Raw genomic sequence first — 23,576 nt, 5'->3', positions numbered from 1 at the left:
ATTCTCTCCCTCATACTCTGGATTCTTCATGTCTATCCCATTCCATGCAGATAAAAAGAGCTCCGAGAATGCTATTCTTCATCCGTGATCTAGTAAGTATCGGTTACTACAATAAATTCGGCGAGTGTATTCTGGTTGGTTGGATTCGTCACTGGGAGTGATATTTCATTATTCATATATTCTCTCATTAAGAATACTCAACTATCCAATCAAGTCCATACCACGAATGACCAGATGACTTGAGAAATCTAGTCCTACTTCCTATTACTCCGTACTTCACCAAGTTTCGAAACCTTCATCCTGCATCATCTTCAAATATGCATCTTCATTTGCCGCTTCCTTCTCAAATCCCTCGCTTTTGAATATTCTGTGATGGCCATTGACATCTCTACATCCTTCACAACCTTCCCCACAAAAACTACACCCCTGCTTCACCCATACTTTAATTCTCGAGCAACGCTCTTTCGACGTTCCCGCTGCAACTTTTTCCTCTCTCCAATCAAACATAAATTCATGATTGTAAATAGGTCGATCCACACCGGCGAATACGCATTTATACATAGCCTGGTACATGTAATCATACGCCAAGCCCATTCTGATGCCCTCCTTTTTCGCAACCTTCACGTCCCAGAAAAAAAGCCCCTGCTTATCAATCCTGGTGTAATCAATCAACATTTCTTCAAGTGGGGGCTGACGCAGTAGCATTCTCCGCCAGCTAGCATCAGATCTCTGATAAGCCATCGCGACGTCCGGTGAAGAAGCCCATTCCAGCTTGTTGAAAACTTGATGTCCCACTTGATTCGATGGTTCTTCTTCAATCGTATTAAACCAAGCTGGGAACTTCTCGGCCAATAGCGGATTAAGCGTAACCTCTGTATTCCGAGTGGCGTTCTTGAAGAAAAGACATTCTTGGAGATGGGGAGATGTTTGGATTAATTCGGCCCATTGTCTGGAAACGCGTTGAGAGAGGAGGAGAGTCTTGATGTCGAGATGGGAGAGGATCTTGGTGAGGGTTTCAGGGACGTAGAGGGGATTGGGGGTTTCGGTGGACATCTTGATGCTTGGGTAATGATTATCGTTTCACGGGTACTATTTTTGAAGAATTACAATGGCTAGTATTTCCATGTAAAGATGTTGGATATGAGAGCGATAGGTTCGAGAAGTCAGGTGCAAAAGGTAGTATCACGTGGTTGTATGTGGAGCTCAGCCATAGAACTAGGAGTGGCGCAGTTGAAGTAGCACCCGTGGACTCCAGCTAGACTAGACGATAACCTTAGGTTAACCGAAACAGCTATTTATTCTCTTCACTCATTCATCCACCTGCGCAAATCTATCAATGTGACGGCGCTGAGGATGTGACTCACTTATTACTATTAAATTTCTGATGCTCTGATTCAACTTGAATGCGTAACCTTTCCTTTCATGTTGTGTGTTGAAGTTACACGAGAAGTTGTCTGAATCCGAAACATGTGAGTCAGGCCGAAAAGATCAACATCGGAAAGCGGCAACCAAAGCTTGAGGGGGGTCTGTTGGGTCTTGGTACTTTCTAAACCGTATTCATGCATATCAACTATTTAACGACAGCATCCTCGATTGAATTTAATGCCGTTAAAATCAGGTTTAGTACTTTGATAATTTTAACAGTTATTTTCATTCCTTTGTTTTGATTCAAATTTTTTTGATTAACTTCTTTAAATTCGATTGTCCATCCGAATTATTGAGGTAAGAAGGAAAAATGTTGTCTCAAGGAGAATCAGCAACCACCATCTTGTGTTCGTGTAAACAAACGAGATTTCACATCGAGAATCCAGTTTATCAGGAGGTAAATACGTCCATTCTCTTAGCGATTTCTGAAGAGCATTCCAGCTGAAGATGAATTCTGATCAATATATATCGTAGCTCGATATTGAAGGTTTAAATATCACGGTTACATCTTCGGGTAAATCAGGTGTGAAGTCAAAGGGGAAATCTAAAGCAGAAGGTCTTGAGATTCTATCCAATGCGAGTTTGAAACTCAAAGCTGGAATATGCTATGCATTGATTGGAAGAAACGGCACAGGAAAATCGAGTATGTTCCCCCTTTTCCAATTTGAGCTAAGGGAAATGAAATTCCTAATAATTGGTGCCACATGAAGCTTTGTTGAAGGCCATTGCGGAGAAATTGATCCCTGGTATTCCTGTACAGACTAGGATATCCATCTTGCAGCAAATAGATGCAGATTCAAAAGATGCCGGTGATGAAGGAGGTAGTGAATCTGAAGAAAATGGGGGAAGTAATTTGTCAGTATTGGCAGAGGTTGTTGATAGAGCTACTTCAAGAAGTGAAATTCAACATGAAGTTGACGGTACGTCTTGACAATCCAATAGTTGTATGTGCATGACCTATATTGACATTGACGAAATCCCTTAGTATTGTCCAAGGCTGTGGATAGTCAAGAAGATGCATTGACACCTGTACGGGCATTTCGGAAGATACAGCATGAAAGGCTGAAAAGGGAATTATTCGAGAAAGATAAGGATGCCAGACTCAGAAGTGGAACACGTGGTATGGCAGCAAGAAAAGCATTGATTGCTTTTGAAAAAATTGTTGCGAATTCCGAGGAACGGTAAGTGGGCATGAACCAAATCGGCGTCCAACTTCTAAATCATGATATAGAATCAAACAAAAAGATGAGGAGATTGATGAAACCACGATTAAAGAAGAGACGGATCTAGCAGCAGAACTCCTTGCAGAGTTGCAACTACAGCTAGAGCCCGCCAGACTAGCCGATATCGAATCAAAAGCACGAAATATCCTCTCTGGTCTAGGATTTCCCAAAGCAAACCTGGATAAACCAGTCAACACCCTATCCGGAGGATGGAAAATGCGTACAAATCTCGCTTCTATTCTTCTCCAACCAACAGACATTCTAATCCTTGACGAGCCTACCAATTTCCTCGATCTCCTCGGAATCATCTGGTTACAAAAATATCTCGAAACCCTCAAGGAATCTACCCCCACTCCTCCAACCATTGTAATCGTCTCTCACGATCGTGATTTCATCACTGCCACATCTCAAGAACTTATCATTCTGCGCAGCCAGGCTCTGACTTATTTCCGTGGATCCTTGGCTACATATGAATCCACCATCCGCGAGAAAACTCTTTATCTAACAAAAATGCGCGACGCTCAAGAAAAGCAAAAATCACACATCCAGCAAACCATTCAGCAAAACATCAAACAAGGAAAAGCAACCGGCGATGAGAATAAACTCCGCCAAGCTAAATCTCGTCAGAAGAAATTAGATAATCGAATGGGCATGGAAGTATCCGCCAAAGGAACTCGATTCAAACTCAACCGCGACCTAGTTGGCTATCATTTAACAGCCAGAGAAGAAATCGAGATTCCACCCGAGGAAAGAGGCATCTCGATGATGATCCCTCTAGCACCCGATTTACGATTTCCCGGCCCATTGCTCTCATTAGAAAACATCTCATTCCGCTACCCAACTTCCGGATCTCCAAAAAACACCACGGCACCCGCGCCATTCGTTTTAGAAAACGTCAATCTCACCATCCACATGGGTGATCGCATTGGAATCGTGGGCCTCAACGGCGCCGGAAAATCCACCCTTCTCTCCCTCCTCACCGAAACCGCCAAACCCACCAAGGGAATCCTCACCAAACATCCTCGCTTACGACTCGCATACTACTCTCAAAACTCTGTCGAAGATCTGCAAATTCTCTCGCATGGCACTCCAGAGCTGACGGCTCTCTCGCTCCTAACATCCGATGTCGCTGGTGTGCTCTCGGAGCAGGAAATTCGTGGTATACTCAATGGATTGGGTTTGCAGGGACGAATCGTCTCGGATGTTCCGATTGGTAAGTTATCTGGTGGTCAGCTTGTGCGGTTGGCGTTGGCGAGGTTGGTGTGGAAGGAACCGCAATTGTTGGTTTTGGATGAGGTGACGACGCATTTGGATTTTTGGACGGTGAGAGCGGTGGGGGAGGTGATGAGGGGGTGGAATGGAGGTGTTGTGGTGGTTAGTCATGATCGGTGGTTGGTTAGGAAAGTGGTGGAGGGGTGGAAGGAGGGGGAGGGGGAGGGAGAGGAGGAGGAAGATGGGGAGGATGAGGAAGATGAGGAACAGAGGAGGAGATTGGTTTATGTTGTTAAGGGTGGTGGAGTCAAGGTATTGGAGGGGGGTGTGAGTGAGTTTGAGAGGAGTCTGGAGAAGAGGGTTGATAAGTTGATGAAGTGATTGCATCACGTTCCATTTTTATTGGGTTGCGTTAATTATAGTCATGTACTCAACCCTGCCAAAAGTGGTCGACATCAAATAGTGTGACCAATTCATAAACTTTCGCACCACATCTCTATTTAAACCGAACACTTTCAATATTATAGAAAGCAATTCTAATTTGAACCCTTTCAACTCCCATATTTCATGAGCCTTCATACTCAGAACACCTCTCCTTCCGCGCACATATCATCACACGCCTCTCATACCCTTCATTTGCTCAAACCATCAAACTAGACCTCATCAAATGCTCGAGTCTTTTTCTCATCAGCTATCAGACTACAACTCTTAAGTGGGCGGATATAGGTAGATGTTGATCTAGGATTCTGTTAGCAACTTTGAAGAAATTCCGAAGTCGGATGTTGATGGGTTGACTGTGGTGCGAGACTGAAGTGAGGACTTTTGTTTAATTTTTTTTTTTTTTGGTTGAAGATATTGAGGGTGGTGTGTAGATGTTGTGTGCGGGTAATTGGGAAGGGACGGTGGGTGGGGGGGGTGAGGGGGAGGTGGGTGGTGGGATTTGATTCGGAGATGATGATCCTGGATCTATTATGGGAGCAATGACAATGTTTATGTGACTGGGAGTAATAGGAACCCTGAATTCTTGAACACTTCTGAGTAGAGGTAACTTATGCATTCTTCTTCATCTTCTTGAGTTTGTCGATCGGTCAATTCATGCGCTGTAACTTGAGATGAAGAAAAGTTCATTTCAGTCCAGCGATGAGATCATCTGGATTTGCGCGACGGTCAAAAGAAATGTCAATTCTTTAATCGAGATGTTGTCTAGGGTTACTCAAATATCTAAACGTGGGAAGTTTCAATTTCATGAATAATGAGTTTCTCGATGTCTTCAGTTCAACACATCTACATGATGGAGAAGCGCATTTTCACTTCTACTTTCACTTTCACTGTCTCAATTATAAAATTCACAATGGTCGCTTCCATACGAATCATCTTTTGACATCGAACCATCACACCGTCCAAACAGATCATAAAATGATCATAAGAATTTTTTTTAGCAAAAAACCAGCAAAAAAAGAGCAAAAAAGTTACTCAGTTCTCATAGCTCGCAAGTCTGTTATCTGTTAATTTTGGATGGAGGGATTTGTACTTACACCGTATGGAGGATATACCAGAATGCCCGGGCCCGGGACTTGTTGTACCAGATGTGAGAAGTGGATTTTTGAGATTTGAGGTGTACCGTCGGATAAGATGAGGAGGGCGATTACCGATGAATAAGATGTTGGAGGTGTGGATTGATGCCGTGAATACCGTGAATACCGTGGCTGACGAGAATACCTGAGGATAAGTGAATAAGACACATGGCGTTGATGCCATTGAATAAGTGTTTGTCTATAGGTTGATGTTAGCATATTGGAACCTCGAAGCGAATACTCAGACCGTTGAGTATGAGAACTTTGAGTTTTTGGTTTATTTTTCTTTAGGCGACGGCATGTTGGGTTATGTTGATGATAATCTGTACGGTGGTGAAGGGATAAATGGACCGAAGATGATAGAGATTTGGATGAAGATGAGCGGGTGTGTAGCCGCATCATGCGGTTTTTGAGAGTTTGGTTTGGGTTTATACATTGCCTTTTCATGGATAGTGAACGTACATTGAATTTTCTATCATTCAATTAATTTCAATCATTACTGTGTAGATTACTGTAACTCTTTTGAGCACATAAAATCATAATGCCTGGCTGTTGCTGATTCACTCATAGCCAACTCCCCCTTTTTTATCCGATAAATTAACCGTACCTTCTTATTCACATCTGGATACAAACCGTAAATCTAAGATGATCACCAACACATACTGCTTTACTTTCAATACGCCAAACCGTCATTCCCGTATTGTGCATCTAGTAATGTAGCACTTGTGGTTGGCTGTACATATTTTGAGTTATAACCTCCTCAAGTTCCAGTCAATGCAATAACTTCTGAACTCGTTCATTTCTAAAATCCAATCACAACAACAAACAGTGAACCTTCTCCAACACTCGATTACTGAGTAAAGGTTTCCACTCATTATTCACACCTCGAGCAAACCTCACACATAAAAACCGACTTCCATCTCTTGCAGAGATAAATCACTTACTTCTACAATCCATCTTCTAACCACGAAGCCCTTCACAAGATGTGCAACATCTGCCAGAAGATCGAAGCCATCCAGTCAATCGACTCCATCCTTCTCAAACCCATCAAAATCATCCTCACCAAATTACACGAGCGCATCGAACCCGAACTCGGAGACTCTTTTCTTCGCCGCGAAGCACGTATCCACTCCATCAAGAAGAATATCCAATGTCTTGAAATCGGTCCTTTGAAACCGATCATCAAAATCATCATCTCTGACCTCGATTCCGAGCTCCGTAAACTCGCAGTCAGCAAGGTTGATCACCCTGCCTATCGAACTGTTGGAACATATAATAATTTAACGACGAAGATTGGACCGGATGATAGCTCTAGCATTAGGGCATGGTTGGAAAATCGAGCCGGAGAAGCTAGAGAAACTAAAGCAGTGAAGAAGATGGTGGCTCTTCAGGGAAAGCCCAAGACGCAGCGCAATTTAGGAGCTCAGAATAATGCGAGAATCCAGAATGATTTATTGACGGGACGAAATCATGTGGCGGGCCTAGCATCCTCAACAGAGTCGGAGTTTTTGTCAGGAACGGATGATATGTCGGAAATTGATTACATGGAGCTTGATGATCGGCTACCGGTTCCGGGAGCTGTGGAATGGTCAACTCATCTTGTGGATCAATGGTTTGAGAAGAATGGTGAGAATGTTTTGTTAAGCGAGGGGGGTGCGCGGCCTGAGAATGCACCTAGAAAGCATAGAAAGCATAGGAAACATAGGAAGCATTCGAAGCGGGAGTAGAGTACTTCTAGATTAATGCGGTGGTTTATGTATGGATGACAGAGTATAATTAATGACTAATACATACTATTCATTTGAGAGAACCAAAAAGAAGCGTCAATTGATTGCGCATTGAATGATGAGATGATATAAACACGCATTTAAGATATGTCATGGAAGCTTCTAAGTATAAGTAATTCTGCGTTGCGACTTTTATAGTAGTCGCTTCTCAGAATTCATACTAGCTTAGAAATACATCACCTAATAAAATCATATCTTAAAATGATAAACAAATCACACCTCGAGCATAAATTCTCCAAGTTATGTTCTAGTTCTAGTCGCTTATTGCCCAGAAGCCCACACAACTCCAATAATATAGTACTGAATTTTCTATCCAAACCTCCCATTGTCACAATGTATACAAGACTTTCAAGATATACCATTTGAACAATTTCACAGAAGATTCTTCTATTGATACTTTTCTATGCTAACATTTTGCCACTTCCATCATACATATGAGTTCCTACTTTTCAGCCTAGCCGTCCTATCCATATCTTCCTGATGGATGTCCCCAAAATACATCTCGAAACACCCGTATATCTTCTCCCATGTACCAAAAAAAACGTCAAGACTAATGCTTACCTCGTCTATCAAACCGAAACCTTCACAGACGTTATATGCTGGGTTTTAATCCGCAGTATATTTTTCATTTCGATTTCCATTTCGATGGCCCTGCTCCATCCACCATCCATCAAAACTCTCCATTATTCATTATTCATTCTCACTCCTTCTCCTTTCCCTTCATTTCAATTCAATTACTCTCAACCCATTACCTTCTCTTCCTCTCCTGTTCCCCATCCCCCATCTCCATTATCTCAACCCCATGCTTCCCAACCTAAATTCATCCAAAGATTCTCCTTTCATTCCCTTTCAAAGTAACCCAACAATTCTAAAATATACTCCAGCAGCTCCGAGATTTTTCTACCGCCTTCAGTCTGACTAATTAATCAACTTTCAGGAAGTTATCTAGCACACAGATCAATACAATATGAATAAACCCCTAATATATTCTTCACGAAACCTCTTCCACGGAATGCAAACTCCATCAAAATGAATCAACAATTTCCCCTTCTCTTTTTTCATTACGAAGTGATATTTATCGGAACAAAATATCATATACTGAAAATTCACAACATATAAATGTAAGAAACCCGTAGTCAATACACACAAGACATACAGATGACATAATGACCCATCATATATCATAACTAACACTTTAAAAATAAAAATACATACAAAAGAATAATCGATAAATTGATTTTTTCATCATAAATACATCCACCCGCTCCCTCTCCAAGAAAACTATCCTATCTTACATACACACACATACATACACATAAACCCCTCATCATAACAAACCATCTAAAGTTCTAAACCCTAAATCAAAAGCACCAAACCCGTCATACCCACAGCAACCCACACACCCACTCCCTTGAGCAATTTCTCCGCCCCTCCCTCAAAAGTAACCGCGCTTGGACTCGCCCCCGGGGTCTGCGTCGTCACACTTCCGCTCTTCACACTGGTGCTATCGCTCTCCGCTTTACCCACATACGAAGTTGGTTTTGGCACTCTGGTGATCGACGATGCGGTACCAGTAGCGACCAAGGTGCCGTTTCCAGCACCATACGGTGGCGCCACGCTGTATGGTGGTGCGATGCTGGTGGCGGGAGATGGGGATGCGATTGCAACGGGGATGACGGTGATGACTGAAGGAGCGATGATGGCGGAGATGGTGGTGGTTTGGGAATTGACAAGGGTGGAGATTAGGGTTGTGTAGAGGCTTGTTGGGGATGCGGCTTCGGGAGTAGCTGCGGGTGAGGATGCTTCGATGGTTGGGACTGAGGTTTCGATGCCAGCGGCGGAGGAAGCTCCCTTGGTTGGAATTGCTGATGATACGCCGGCAAGGGATGAAGTTTTAACTGAAGGGGCCGAAGTGAAAATGACAGCGGTGGATGAAATCTTGACGGCTGGTACTGAAGTTTCGATTCCAGCAGCAGAAGAAGCTCCATAGGTAGGTACATTGATAGCGGTGCTAGAAACAGTGATTGGATACACGGAAGTGTATGAAGAGATAGTCTCAGTTGTGACTTGACCAGATCTAGCTGGGCAATCCGTTACACTTGGAGCACATGAGGTGATGGTATAAACAGATGTTTGGTAAACAGTTGAAGTTCCATATGAAGTAATTGCTGTGGTTGGAACGGGTACTCCAGCGGAGGAAGATGTCGAGCTAACAAGGCCACTATTTCCACTGGTTTCTGTTACAGGGCAAACGGTAGTGTAGGAGGAAATTGTCTCGGTGGTTACGGAACCAATTCTTCCTGGGCAATCGGTTACGGTGGCTGCGCAAGATGTGATGGTATAAACGGAGGTTACGTAAGCTGTAGAGGTGGTGTATTGGACAATTGAAGTGATTGGTGATGTAGCACTTCCTTGGGCCGAAGATGAGGATACTGGAGATGTGGATGTGGTAAGTCCTTGTGCAGAAGAAGATGATGTTTGCGATGCAGTGACTCCTGGGGCCGAAGATGGTTTTGAAGATACGGAAATTCCTTCAGCAGAAGATGTCGAGGTGGCAGTGGCAGTGACGGGGCAGACAGTAGTGTAAGAGGAAATAGTTTCAGTGGTTACAGATCCAATTCTTCCTGGGCAATCAGTAACTGTTGCGGCACAAGAAGTAATGGTATAGACTGTAGTAACATAGGCAGTCGAAGTCGTATATTGAATAGCCGAAGTTGTTGAACCAGTTCCGGATGAAACAGATTTACTAGCGGAGACAGAACCAGTTTCTGATGTTACAGATCCGCTGTTGGTAGCAGATCCAGTTGAGAGCTCACTGGTACTGATTGTAGAAGATCCTACGACGGTTGATTCGGTTGCACTAAATCCAGGTCCAGTTTCGGTGGCAGTACCTGAAGATACAGTAATTCCCTCGACTGAAGATGTGGCGGTGGAAGCTGGAATAGTTTCTGAGTGACTGTAGGTACTATTTCCATATGGCGCAGTAGATGAGATAACAATGGAAGAAGTAGTTGCTGGGTATCCTGATGGGCCTGTAGATGATGTCTTAGTCTTGGTCTTGGTCTTAGTCCTAGTCTTAGATCTGCTCTTGCAAGATTTAACACCCGTTCCAAGGGATTTGGTAGGGCGTGGTTTGCTAGATTGACCGGTACCAGCCACAGAAGACTTCGTTGGATATGGCTTGGTGGATGCTCCAGTACCTGTAACGACAGGCTTGGTGGCATATGGCTTAGACGATTGAACACTTCCACTGGTAGTAGAATTAAAGGAGTATACTGAAGAGTAACCGGACGATGGTTTAGACGATGGCTTGGCGGAGTGAGACTTCGAGGTGTAGCCTGTTGCGATGCTTGTAGATTTGGAAGAATGTCCGGTGAAAGTGTAGCTACCAGTGGGCTTTGAAGAATGAACTGGCAATGTGCCACTTCCAGCTGGCTTGGAGGAATGAACTTGCGAATGGGTCAAAGAAGATGTTGCATTGTGAGAGTATCCTGGAATGGTGTAGCCAGATGATGCTTGAGTTGGCAAAACTTCAGAGAAAGTCGAAGATTCTGCAGCGGAAGATTCCAATGATGAAGAGGATGCGGCTGTCGAGGTCTGGGAAACTGATGTAGAAGTAAGCGATGGAGTAGTTGAAGTCTCTGACGAACTCGAAGATGTAGCAGTAGAAGATTCCGAAGAAATCAAAGTTGATGTGGCAGAAGATTCCGAGACCGAGGTCGAAGTAGTTGAGATCGAGATCACAGTGCTACTAGCAGCAGCAGATGAGTCAGTCGATGTTGGAACACTGGAAGTAATAGAGACTTCTGAAGTGGAGCTGGAACTACTAATAGTAGTACTGTGAACAATCGAGGATGTCGAAGTGGGAGGAGGTGGTGCGTAGGAATCCAAACAAGACTTAATAAATCCGTGGTAAGAATCTCCTTTAAGTTCCGCATCTGTGTTTTCTTGAGAATATGTAGCTTCCCAAATCATGACACCTCCAAATTGAGGTTTGTTGTGATAAGATTCAATCAAGCTTTGAGCCTCGAGTGGAGAAATGTAGTCAGATGCGGTTCCTGCGAAGGTTGAACCAAGAAGACCAAGATAAATCGAGGCCCCAGCACTTGCACCACTGTTAATGGTCGATACCCATTTATCATAGGTAAATCCTACAGAGTCTTCTTGTCCAGTTAAAGCATAGTTGTCGGCCCATTGACGAGCTGTGCATTGAGCTGCGGCATTGTTATAAAATTGAATCCATAAAAGATCGAATTGGGCACCAGCAATCATGGCTCCCATATTTGGCTCTGGCAATGGACATTGTGGAGCTCCTGAAATGAAGTACTTCTTCGATGGGTTCTCGGCGAAATGTTCTCGGAGTCTGTTGATCATTGCAATGTAACCTTCGGAGTAGTCTGATACATGTCAGTCGTGCTATCATACGAGTTACTTTGATGGTCCATCTTACCAGTAGGACCAAACTCGATATCGAAATCGAATCCATCAATATCAATATGAACACTAGGGTCAGTTCCATAGTAACCACCATCCATTGGTCTAATTCCACCAGCATCCACCCAAGATTGTTTGAAAGGTCCATAACTTCCCCATAAGAAATCGGCAAAGTATTCTCCGTCAGCTGCGCCTGTGAGTTGATAAGTGTTTGAGGCTCCTCCGAGAGAAAGTAATATCTTCTTTCCCAATGATTGACAGTAGGGAATTCCCTCTTGAATGCCTGGACATTGAACATAAAGTTGATCTTTCGAAGTGTCTACATCCCCTAATGGATAACCTGGACCTGGTGTGAAGATTGGTTGACCATAACAAGCGTTACCAAAGTTCTCAGCTGGATAGCCATCACCTTGTGCTGGGAAAACATTCATAAAAGCTAATGGAATGATGTCCACTGTAGATTGCTCGCAGTAATATGAAAGATTGGTTTGAGATGGCCCGGAACCCTATCGTCATAATCAGTAATAGTACTTTGAATCTGGTTGTAAGTCATACCCAATACAAAGCCAAATTTGCAGGTGATGATGCATCATAGAGAGCGGCAGCAGGAGCAATGAATGCAAAAGTAGCCGCAGCCACGGTGAAAAACTTCGATGAAGACATTATTAAAAGGATATTAAGTATATACGAAAAAATGAAAGTTTCAAGAGGCCGAAGCCAGGTAAAGAATGTGATTGGGCTGGTTTGGTTGTCAAAGACAGGACGCAAACAAATGTTTGCACGGTACGAAGGTCACCGGTGGATGAGAAACTTAATGTCTAGAATTCAAGAATGAGAGGGAGAAGAGAGGAAGAAAAGGAAAAAGGAACTGTATAGAACAGGGATATGTAACATTTCTCTTAATCCCGTCATTGTCGAGACCGAAATCGAACGGTTCATCAGGAACCAGGGGTTACACAACGACTTCTGGCTAAATGATGCTCAGATATTGTCGAATTGCATGTGAGGTACCCAATGACAGCCATGATACAACTCGCTAAATATGCAAAGAACGAAAGGGAAGACCGTCCAAGGCACTCTTGGCAGGTAATTTCCCGAAAGGTAGATAAATCAAGGTAGCGCGGAGACTTTGAGGTTCGAACAGCCAATGAGAAGGACGAATTGAGTTCATTTGGAGGAATAAGCCCGTCCTAGGGTGATGCTGCAGGAACGGAGTAGCCTCTTCGGCTGATTTACCCGAGGGGCAATTGTGCTTAAAGCATCAATTCGGCCGGTCCCTCAATCCACTTTGCGCGCAATGGTTACTTCATAAGGATAAACAATTGGTTGTGGGAGTGGGGATTGAACACTGTGATAATTTCCCCAATATTGACAAAAAGTAAGATCGGTATAACGTTCTCCCATAAATTTGGTCCGAATCATCGGGTCCTGTTCGAATGTGTCACATATACTACTAACACTGGAGTCTAGAGTCCCGTCCTTCCCTCTTCACTTCAAAAAGTCAAAATGATTCCACTTTTGCTTCAAGATCTTATTAGCTCAAGGGGTACATAATGGATGTGTACTTTATCTAGACGCTCATTCGATTTCATCCAAAAAAAAACCTTTCTTTAGATCCCGAAATCCCGCCTCTTGAGTCTTGATAGATGACTAGTCAGGAACAGGATCTAAAACTAAGCGATCCGACCGCTATCACCGACTCGTGGGCCGTGTCTATTCATCCTTACGATAGGTCCACTAATCATGTAAAAGCTTGTCTTTTCTAAAAGGGATCCACTAACACAATCAAAATCCAATGTTGGCTCATGGTTGGGTAATCTTAAGAAACTAAAAGGTGTCAGCAAATAACCGAATGAAGAGATTAGTTACCATTAGCATCAATTGATGTAACAGCCAACCTGAACTAGGAGCAACCGTTGCCTAAAAAGAAAGATGGGGTGAAGGATTCTTGAGAGAGTAAAATTTCTACACGGCTAGACAAAGTCCAATGACTATACTGCGCCGCTGAGGGCCCCCTTGACAGGTAAGCACTTATAATGATACATCATACCTGTACAATATTCGATCATGCCGAGGTTTGAAAATTTAAAAATAATATCCTGGAGAAGAGATAAATAAGAGGCTATCGCCCAAAAATGCGAAAGCACTATACATACCCAGATAGATACAGTATCTTAACGTTAACTGTGTTGATCCCCCAACATTTCACGCTGTCGAATCAAGCTTAAAATTGATCAACAGGATCGTCCATTCAACATCTATCATCCCTATCAAACTCAAACTCTATCAACATATCAAAGCATTGATATTCTTGGGAGTTCACCAAACCCACATGGTCACCACACCCACTTCTCTTTTTTTCCCTCTTACCGTCCGAGCCATCCCAGATTACGTGAATGATGCCTGTTGATCATCTTGAACTCAGACCCATTGGATAAAAAACTTTAATGGAAGAACCGGTGCAATTCTTAAGAGTCTTCAAAATTGCTTCGTATTGATTGATTTGGGCCAAGAAAGAGTGTATATACTTCTAAACTTGGACACAAATAGTAGAGTTGTAGTGCAGTATCTTTCTTATATTGGACAACTTTGTAGGCTCGTAGGGTAACTTAACAATGCTAACAAGTCTTGAAAAATGATAACAAATCGAATATATAATCATGTGTGGAAGTTGTGCTGCTGTCTCATTGACTAATACATTAAGGCTAAATTCAGATGCAACAACAGTCATATACTGAATATATTGACATGATCATGTACGAACATAGTATGTAGAAAGGTAGTAATATTGAAGGCAATGCAACATGTTCATTTTCTCTTCTACAACTTTCAGCTAATGCTTGGAATATTGATATCAACGGTATTAACCGCACGCCAACGTTATGATTAGATGCAGCACCAAGAAGCCAAACCTATGCAACCTGTAATTGTGCTGTTACCAATTTCTTTGGTCATTTCTTAAACTATTCCATTACCAATATGACCCTTTTTATATCATGTCATTAGTCAATGATTCTCTAGCGATGCCCCCTTAACTACAGGTTACACACGGGAGAAGCGGGAGATATGCTATCAAGGTTTTCAAGACGACGATCCGAGCTGCAAACTCTATATGCTGTTGAAATCAAAGGGTATGGCTTGAATAACTAACGCCGCATCTAAGATAGTAGCTTTAAAGAATTTATCAATTCTTTCGTCTGAGAGGTTGATTCTGGCGATAGAGTCACACCCTCAATCGATTGACGTAACTCCACGTCTGACTCCATAGCTTTCCTCATCATTTCAGCGACATAAGTCTGTCTCGGGCCGAAGAACCATTCCACAGTACTCAGTGCCTCCAGTAATTCCAAAAAGAAAATAGTCAGCGTCATGTGCATAAGCAGGTCTTCTTTATCCACCATTTCCATTGCCGCGAAGTAGAGTAGCCCGAGTTTCCCATCATCCTGTGGCGATATATACTCCTTGTCGACTTGGCTCAACGTTGGACGGGTGAGGTAATCAAAGCCCACGGTTACCAAACGAGGAAGAATTCTCAATAAACGAGCTTGAGCAAGTGTCTTTTGTTTCTCATCCAATTGGCCATCACCTTTGCCGATAGTCTTCAAGCTACAGAGCGAGAAAAGTATTTCGTAGATTTCGACGTCTTGAAATATTCTTCGCCAAAGCGCTCCTTGTCCAGGTGGTCGCTGAGAGTCGATATCCATGTTTCCTACTCCATTTGTGATGTGTGTCAATTCTCGAACAGAGTCGACATCTAAGAGTTCTCCTAGCACTCGCGTAGCTTTCTCTCCAACTCCGACATGAGGGCTGCTAAGCCATATTCGGATATAATTCTCGACCACTCCTCTCATACCAGATAGATTCGCTACGTCTGCGGAACTTTTGGTGGCCTTTTGAATGATTGTTATGGCAAGAATATTTGCAGCAGGTATGGGAGATCGAAGTGCGAGAATCAAAGCGTCTTCGGAAGCCAACTGGAGAGCTTGGGGAAATGTGATTGGCTGTAACAACTTTACGGATAGACTGGCGAGTACTGTAGGGTCTTGTTGTGTGGTAAGGAGGATCTGAGTAATGGTAGGAAGTAGCTTCGGGATCAGAGGGGAGATATTGTATTCTAAAAGGAGATTAGAAGCCGTGAAGATTGTGGAACACGACAGCTTGCTTTAGAGCTCTTCTAGTATGTAGAGTAGAAGACAGCACATACCTGTAAGTTGCAGCTCTACGGCATCGAAAAGTTTTGTATCGATTGGGGTATCTGGAGATTTAACCAAATCCTGGAGATGAGCTTCAAGCTCCTCCAATTTGAATATGGGGGTATCGTCTATGTCCATGTTGGACAATGTGTTTCTGAGCCGTTGTATTAACCTTATTCAATGATTGTATATTGCACAGTGATGTAAGAATCTGAGACAGGTCTTCGCAGGATTTTAATATTTGTTGATTATTCGAAATTAGAAGATTAACGTAGAAAAGTAAAGAGTGTTATCGATGATTATCAATGGTATAACGATCAAGATTGTATTTAGGTAGATGCAGCGCAGCTTACACTCACACCCCGCCATTTTAGTTAGTTTCACCGCCTTTTTAGTTTGGCAGAAAATCTTGGGGAATAATATCTAGCTAAGACCAAATTCCCATCATTCCCCCAATTTTGATTTTTTTACAAAAAGTGACGCGCAAAGTTATTCAAGCAACTACCAATCTTTGAGTTCTGATTGAGTTCGCATATATCCTGAATATCACTTATCGCAAACATCCCAAGCCAATTGAACCACAATATATTTCCACAAAACCAGGTGCTACTCAAAACACATCCTGCCTTGTTGCGAATCATCGAAGCTCGGCAACCGTCAATCGTCACAAGGATTTCAGAATCTAGTATAGGATGGCCTTTCGTGGAGGTAGAGGAGGTGCCAGAGGAGGCGGTATAAAAGGCGCAACATGGGAGCATGACGCTACCTTGAAATTAGACTTCACCCCAAGTGAAGATTATCCAGTACGTTCCATCACACCTTCTCCAAGTCTTTGGAGCCTCATTCTATATCCAATTTCTATCCTTGAATTTTGATGCGCTCATACAAAAAACATCTACTAACATACATTTCAGCGGCATCCCAACCTCAAACGACCATCCCCTCTCACCCCCCAAGAACGCACGCAAGTAAAATACTACCGCACGCTCCGCGACAAGATCCACCGCGGACCCCTCTACACGCACTCTACCAAACGCGACACCGATGCGCCCGTCCGAACCTTTGGAGAAAAGCAATTCAACGAACAATACGGACGACAAACTAAAGCGGATTTCGATCCCTTCCTCGGCGTCGAAACATACAGCATGAAGTATCAGCGAAAAAAGCGAGCGATACCTCTAGTGAGCGGGATGAATTTTAACAAGGAATTTTATCCGCAGGAGTTATGGTCCGTGTTGAGTGGAGAGGAGGAAGCAAAGACTGCGAAGGATAATGCTGCGTTGGCGGCGATGGGAGAGGAAGATCCTTCGGAGAAGACTCGAGCGCTGTTGGCGAAGATTCAACAAGCGACTGGGGTAGAGGGGGCAGAGGGAGAAGAGGATTTGGGAGAGGAAGAAATTGAGGAGGAGCAGGATAATGATTATGAGGATGATGAGGAGGATATGGGTGGAGATTATGATGCGGAGCAGTACTTTGAGAATGGTGAGGATGATGATGATGATGGAGGGGACGGGGGTGGTGGAGATGATTATTAATTTTGAGGAGAGATATTTGTGCATTATATTTCAATTTGAGGCGAGGAGTTTGGGGGTATTGGTACTTTTACGGAAAATTATGTCGCAGAGGGGAGAGGGGTTATGGAAACCACATCTGCTATTGCATAGGCGTAACGATCTTCGAAAGGAGATAGGTCTCCTGAATCTTAGTTTGAAGCAACAAAGAGAGAATCAAAGAAGATATAAAGATTGTACTTGTATTAAAAACTGTATATAACTCGAGAAATAAAAAACGTATACTTCTTATTCCATTCCATTCCTACTGCTCCTCTCCAGCTGTCTGGTAAAATGCAGAAAAAAGAAGAATCCAGACAGGTTTCACACCAAAAGCAAGCAAGCAAGCAAGCAAGCAGTTTAATCCCTTTTTTTTTGTCTATGTACTAGGTACCTAATAGGTACTTGGAGATATTGTAGATATTTACTAAAGATATTTATAAAGATATAAAAGATATAAAAGATATAAAAGATATAAAAGATATAAAAGATATAAAAGATATAAAAGATATAAAAGATATAAAAGATATAGAATCATAATCATAATTATAATTAGAAAAAAGACTAAATATATATTGAAGGGGGTCGAAAAGCTTGATTGTATTCTATAAAAGGTTGAGGCTATTTAAGGTGCTAGAAAGCTAGTAAAACCACGCTAGAGGGGGCTGTAGTATTCACTCTGATATCTCAACTACAAGTACAAACAGAATCATAATCACAACTAGAACCAAAACCAAAACCTCCATTCCTTTTACATATAAACCTCCCCTCCTTTTCCCCTCTTCCCCCTCCTTCCTCCTTTCCCCTCCTTTCCCCTCCGTTCCCCTCCTTTCCCCTCCTTTCCCCTCCTTTCCCGCTCCTTTCCCCCTGCTCTCCCCTCCCCTCTCTCCATTCCTCAATAAGATCAGAAATTCAGAAAATTCAGAAAATTCAACATAACCGAATAAATAAATACACTACCCCTTTCCTTCTCCCCTTTTCTTATAGTCTCTCCTCTGAAGCGGACTGTATGTATTTCTAATTCATTTCATTCTAGTGTCAGTCATTTTATATTATTTTCATCGAGTCAAGAAGGGAGATACTAGGTATCCCTTGGCGTTTAAAGGGAATTCAATACAAGGGATGTAATAGAGTTTATTCAACGCACTCAACTCAACTGCAAGGCAACTCAATTCAACTCAATTCAACTCAATTCAATTCAATATAATAATATCTCAATACTATAACAAAAATCCAAATCCAAATCCCTAATCTCCAACCGAAGTCAAGATTCATACAAACACAAACTCAATCAAAAACAAAAACACAAATACAACAAATGCAACAAACAAACAAACAAACAAACAAACAAACAAACAAACAAACAAACAAACAAACAAACAAACAAACAAACAAACAAACAAACAAACAAACAAACAAACAAACAAACAAACAAACAAACAAACAAACAAACAAACAAACAAACAAACAAACAAACAAACAAACAAACAAACAAACAAACAAACAAACAAACAAACAAACAAACAAACAAACAAACAAACAAACAAACAAACAAACAAACAAACAAACAAACAAAAAGACAATCCCCTCCCTTCCCCCAATGCTCATGCTCATGCTCATACCCATCCATACCAATATCTATGCAATTTTTATCCCGCTCCTATTCATTTTCATTCCTCTCCACAAAATCCTTTTCGTGAACATTTTGGCCTCCAAGATGTAAGTACCAATCCAAGATGATTTTGATGATATGCCATACCATACTATGTGATGTAATGCGATGCGAATATATACCAAACCATACCATACCATACCAAATCATAGAAGGAAGGTATGTAGGTACCTAGGAAGCGAAAACGGAACGAAGCGAAGCGAAGCGAGGTGGGTTTACTTGGGGATATCTATGATTTTACCTGGATTCATGATCCAATGTGGATCTGGGGAGTTGGGTTAGTTGGGTTTGTGGGTATATGATATGCAATCTGATAGATTTGAAGAAGGCGTGGAGAGAGGAGAGGAGAAGAAGTAAAAGATTACTCACCCAATGCCGATTTGATAGATTTCATGACTCCCAAAGTATCATGTCCTAGTTCCAAGAGTAGAGATTCTTTCTTTCCGATTCCGATTCCATGTTCGCCCTATATTTCCGTTAGTTGTCGATCCAAGTTTCACCAAAAAACCAAAAGTCAAGTATACCGTTACTGTGCCCTCCATCTCCAAAGCTCTAACCACCATATTCTTCACACACCTCTCCACCTTCTCCATCTCTCCCGGCACCGTTCGATCATACATGATACTCTCATGAAAGTTTCCATCTCCCACATGACCCAAAATACTAGCAAAAAGTCCCAAATCATCCATTTCCTTCTTGCTCAACTCAATAATATCCGCCAATCGTGAGAAAGGTACCGCCACATCCGTACTCCAGACTTCACTTCCATTTTTTCTCAATGCTAGCATACTCCACAATGATTCCTTCCTCGCTGACCACAATAACTTTTGTTCTCGTGCGTCTTTTGCAAATTCAAAGGAGCTACCGCGATGGGATTTGGCAATGGAGGACACCATTGCTATGTTTTCTTTCACTGATGCTTTGGTACCGGAAAATTTGAAGAAGAGCGTAGGGAGTTCTTTCCATTGACGAGGAGCGGTAGATTTGGATAGATTGACGACTTTCATTTGGACTTCGTCCATGATTTCCATAGCTGCGACTTGAATACCCGCGCGCATGACACCAGCTGCTGCCGCTGCCGCATCACGGATCGTAGGGAAAGTGACTACAGCAACGGAGTATTCTTGTGGCACGACAGCGAGTTTGAGTGTGATTTCAGTTACAAGACCGAGGGTTCCTTCGGAGCCTACAAAGAGACTGTTGAGATTGTAACCTGCGGAAGATTTACGAGGTCGTCGTTTGGTTTTGATGATTGTTCCATCGGAGAGCACGACGGTTAGATTTATGACCCAATCTTTCATGGAACCGTAACGAACGCAGTTGGTACCGGAACAGTTTGTTCCTACCATACCTCCTATTTTTGCACTTGGACCTGGATCCACTGGGAAGAAGAGTCCGGATTGACGTTTTGCAAGTTCATCATTGAGATCCATCCACTAGAAGAAGATTAGAATCTACACAGACTGGAAGAGGTAGACGGAAATCAAAATCAATGTAGGGCTCTTACCGAAACAGATGGTTGAACAACAATATCCATATCCTCTGGATGAAATGTAATAATTTGATCCATGAAAGCAAAATCCACGCTAACACCTCCATAAGGACATGATACATTCCCTTCCAAACTCGATCCCCCTGAATAAGGAACAATTGGTACCCGATATTTGTGACATATCGACGCAATTTTAGAGACCTCCTGAGTAGATTTTGGATAGGCCACTGCTACTGGTAAACCATCGACATTGGTAGATGACCATTCTGAGCTGTTGATTTAGATTAGTTGAGTATTTTGTGAATTTGGCAAAGGTCTTTGAGAAGCTGTCTGCAGTGTGACTAGCCAAGATATTTCCACTTCTCGTGTGAGACGAGCGATATTTCGAATCCTGAAGACCACCTATGCTGATGAAAACATAATAACTTACTATCCGTGAGCCAACAAATCTTCCGGGTCTGTAGAAATAGTATCCTCATTTGTAGCTTCTCGAATTTCCTTCAGGGCCTATACATTCACCATCTGATCAGCTTTTAATTCTCCCTTTGCGTTTTCATCACTCAGTTCCACTCCTTGACATTATTTCCCCTCCTTGATATCAATTCCACAACCAAACTCACCATCTCCATCTCCTTGATATTTGCATATCGAGGTACCGTAAACTTCTCCGGATCCGCATAATCCCTACCCTCACCCCTCCTCTTCTTTTCCCGTACCATGGCAAACGTGTAAGCTAAGCCGGCGGTGGCCGCCGCCAACAAAAGAGCATTTTGTGTCGACCATCCTTTTTTGTCTTTGGAATTGGATTTCGGTATCGAGGCTGATACTTGAGAAGGGGTGTGTGTATTTAATTTCGCATTTCTACTTTGATATCTCAATTGTCTTATTTGAGATATTCCAGATACTCTCGCAGTAGAAATGCGAAAATATGGTGTACCTTTCCCCGTGATGATGGTCGGTTGATGTCTCACCGAAAACATGGCCACGGCTCAGAGAACGAAATGGGAATTGATGGATGGATGGACGTATGGATGTGACATACACACCAACGAGACGACCTTGAGATGAACCAGGATAAAAATGAAGATTTGCGTGATCAGCTTTTCCCTTGCAAATATATATCTATGTACGTTAGAAGTGTATGTATGTGTATAAATATATATATAGGTATATATATATATATTCGAGATGGTTTATGGTGAAGATTTCAGATGAAAGAGGAGGTAAATACCCAGCAGATTAAAAAGATAATGAGATGAAGAAGATTATAGTTATCAAATGATCAAGGTAAGAGAAAGAATTCCAAAATCATTACTAACTATCGATCTGACGTCTGACTTGAGAACTTTATATATAAATATAAATCAGAGAATCCGGATCTCTTTCATACCTACCTGTCTACCTACCTACCTTGGTACTCACCTAGACACTTTACTTAGTTCTTCTCCTTCTTCGTACAGAAGTGGACCGTGTTCATTTTCTTTTCTAATCTGCAATTGACCTAGATGAGGAGGCAAAGTAGAGTTTGCAAGTACTAAAAGTCGTCATCAACGAAGTACTTGCTCGTGTTTGTTTGTGGATCATGAGTTATTAGTAGACAAATTCTCGTTGTGGTATGATGTGATATGGAGGTCTAGATTGTTTATAGAGTTCTCTATTTAACTATCTGTCTCTCTTCTTATCTATATTCTAAAAAATAATACCACTTATACTTCATTCGACTTATTCTCATCTAATAGATACTAGATATTAGATATGATATTCCTCAATTCACATTGATCGTCCCAATTCTGAATGAAATTCCTATTCTACATCGGGCTTTTCATTCCTCGACTCGGATTACTTGCCTAGGTAGTTTTATACGGCACACACAGGAAGGATATGCAGATCAAACACAATCACCATCACCATCACCATCACCATCATTCTCCACTCAACCTCATATCATCGACTCGTTCCCATACATCCGAATACCTCCATAGATATACATACGTGCCTGTGTTCTATACACAGATATGCAATCATTCTCTACCCTCTACTTTCCGTCTCTGTGTCCGTCTCTACTTCCACTCCAACATATTACACAAGAAACATTACCCACTGAATACGATAGAACCGGTGAACCACCACTTACTTTCCAGCACATCACGGCACGGCATGGCATGGCACGGCATGGCATGGCATCTCACCTCACCTCACCTCACCCCTACCCCTCCCATCTCCCATCACCCATCAATCATGACACAAAAATTCTCACCACCAGCTGACCACCGAGCCACTCTCACCACCGTCACCCCTCTCAGCAAGCAATCCTCACACAAATCCAATCCCCATACGAAACTTTCCCAAAGCCAATACCAATATAAATATCAATCAATAATATAAGAAACAAATAAATATAAACATAATCCATATCCAACCAATAACCAATAACCAATCCCATCCCACATCCCACATCCCACATCCCACCCCCACACTAAAACCTCACCAACAATAATCCAACTAATAGAGTACTCATCATCTCCAATCCATCCCAGACTTCGCACCCAATACCTAGTACCTCTACCTACCTAGATATCTCCCTAGGGCCTAGCATCTCTAAACTTTCTCTCATCTCCATTCCATTCCGGAATTCCATCTATCCACCTGTCGTGTTACCCCACGTTTACCTTCTGAATGAATGACCTTGAAAGTTAAATACTGTTTTGACAGCTCAGATGCCTGTCTGTCTGCTTGTCTTGTCTAGGTTGTGTGCTGCTATACTTATGTACTTACATACTAATATACCCACGCATGTATGTATGTATATATATGTGCATGTATATATGCATGTACAACATTACATATATCGGTCGGTATCTATACATTATACATATGTAGGTACCTACCTACCTAGCATATAACAACAAGTAATGTAATGTCATGTAATGTAATATAATGTAATGTCATGCAAGATATTTACATTTGTATCTTGTAATTCTACACTACATTCTATATTCTAACCTCAAGATTCT

The 23,576-nt window shown here is 42.2% G+C and overlaps 7 protein-coding genes across 7 annotated transcripts; 3 read left to right on the top strand and 4 right to left on the bottom strand.

Annotated features, from left to right (window-relative positions):
* Positions 1–276: 276 nt before the first annotated feature.
* Positions 277–1,053, bottom strand: EAE98_011344 (uncharacterized protein; the record flags this gene model as incomplete). Its single annotated transcript, XM_038958966.1, has 1 exon — positions 277–1,053. One exon carries the CDS (start codon positions 1,051–1,053, stop codon positions 277–279), a length of 777 nt encoding a protein of 258 aa, XP_038804645.1.
* Positions 1,054–1,735: 682 nt separating this feature from the next.
* On the top strand, positions 1,736–4,241 carry EAE98_011343 (uncharacterized protein; the record flags this gene model as incomplete). The annotated part of the gene is made up of 5 exons (XM_038958965.1): positions 1,736–1,822; positions 1,900–2,068; positions 2,136–2,345; positions 2,411–2,606; positions 2,657–4,241. 5 exons carry the CDS (start codon positions 1,736–1,738, stop codon positions 4,239–4,241), a joined length of 2,247 nt encoding a protein of 748 aa, XP_038804644.1.
* A 2,176-nt stretch (positions 4,242–6,417) lies between these two features.
* On the top strand, positions 6,418–7,161 carry EAE98_011342 (uncharacterized protein; the record flags this gene model as incomplete). The annotated part of the gene is made up of 1 exon (XM_038958964.1): positions 6,418–7,161. The coding sequence occupies one exon, from the start codon at positions 6,418–6,420 to the stop codon at positions 7,159–7,161; it is 744 nt and encodes a 247-aa protein (XP_038804643.1).
* Positions 7,162–8,577: 1,416 nt separating this feature from the next.
* EAE98_011341 (uncharacterized protein) lies at positions 8,578–12,318 on the bottom strand (the record flags this gene model as incomplete). The annotated part of the gene is made up of 3 exons (XM_038958963.1): positions 8,578–11,618; positions 11,672–12,161; positions 12,211–12,318. The coding sequence occupies 3 exons, from the start codon at positions 12,316–12,318 to the stop codon at positions 8,578–8,580; spliced, it is 3,639 nt and encodes a 1,212-aa protein (XP_038804642.1).
* Positions 12,319–14,444: 2,126 nt separating this feature from the next.
* On the bottom strand, positions 14,445–16,141 carry EAE98_011340 (uncharacterized protein). Its single transcript, XM_038958962.1, has 2 exons — positions 15,860–16,141; positions 14,445–15,769 (listed from the first exon to the last, which is right to left on the bottom strand). The coding sequence occupies exons 1-2, from the start codon at positions 15,984–15,986 to the stop codon at positions 14,814–14,816; spliced, it is 1,083 nt and encodes a 360-aa protein (XP_038804641.1). The 5' UTR covers positions 15,987–16,141; the 3' UTR covers positions 14,445–14,813.
* A 399-nt stretch (positions 16,142–16,540) lies between these two features.
* Positions 16,541–17,383, top strand: EAE98_011339 (uncharacterized protein; the record flags this gene model as incomplete). Its single annotated transcript, XM_038958961.1, has 2 exons — positions 16,541–16,651; positions 16,763–17,383. 2 exons carry the CDS (start codon positions 16,541–16,543, stop codon positions 17,381–17,383), a joined length of 732 nt encoding a protein of 243 aa, XP_038804640.1.
* Positions 17,384–18,835: 1,452 nt separating this feature from the next.
* On the bottom strand, positions 18,836–22,168 carry EAE98_011338 (uncharacterized protein). Its single transcript, XM_038958960.1, has 7 exons — positions 21,794–22,168; positions 21,183–21,684; positions 20,993–21,069; positions 20,578–20,833; positions 19,595–20,506; positions 19,440–19,536; positions 18,836–19,335 (listed from the first exon to the last, which is right to left on the bottom strand). Exons 2-7 carry the CDS (start codon positions 21,540–21,542, stop codon positions 19,286–19,288), a joined length of 1,752 nt encoding a protein of 583 aa, XP_038804639.1. The 5' UTR covers positions 21,543–21,684; positions 21,794–22,168; the 3' UTR covers positions 18,836–19,285.
* Between the last annotated feature and the right edge of the window lie 1,408 nt (positions 22,169–23,576).

The sequence above is a fragment of the Botrytis deweyae genome, assembly GCF_014898535.1.
Source record: "Botrytis deweyae strain B1 chromosome Unknown BDEW_047, whole genome shotgun sequence".
In the NCBI taxonomy this organism is placed as follows: Eukaryota; Fungi; Ascomycota; class Leotiomycetes; order Helotiales; family Sclerotiniaceae; genus Botrytis; species Botrytis deweyae.
This window is presented reverse-complemented; position numbering and strand designations above follow the sequence as displayed.

Bases quoted from the DNA above. Each gene is read 5' to 3' on its own strand.
- EAE98_011338 (XM_038958960.1), bottom strand. From the start codon at position 21,542: ATGTTTTCGGTGAGACATCAACCGACCATCATCACGGGGAAAGGTACA. The intron at 21,070-21,182 runs GTGAGTTTGGTT...GTGAATGTATAG, and splicing joins ATATCAAGGAGATGGAGATG to GCCCTGAAGGAAATTCGAGA. The intron at 19,336-19,439 runs GTGAGTAATCTT...CCAACTCCCCAG, and splicing joins ATCTATCAAATCGGCATTGG to ATCCACATTGGATCATGAAT.
- EAE98_011340 (XM_038958962.1), bottom strand. From the start codon at position 15,986: ATGGACATAGACGATACCCCCATATTCAAATTGGAGGAGCTTGAAGCT. The intron at 15,770-15,859 runs GTATGTGCTGTC...ATCTCCTTTTAG, and splicing joins CGTAGAGCTGCAACTTACAG to AATACAATATCTCCCCTCTG.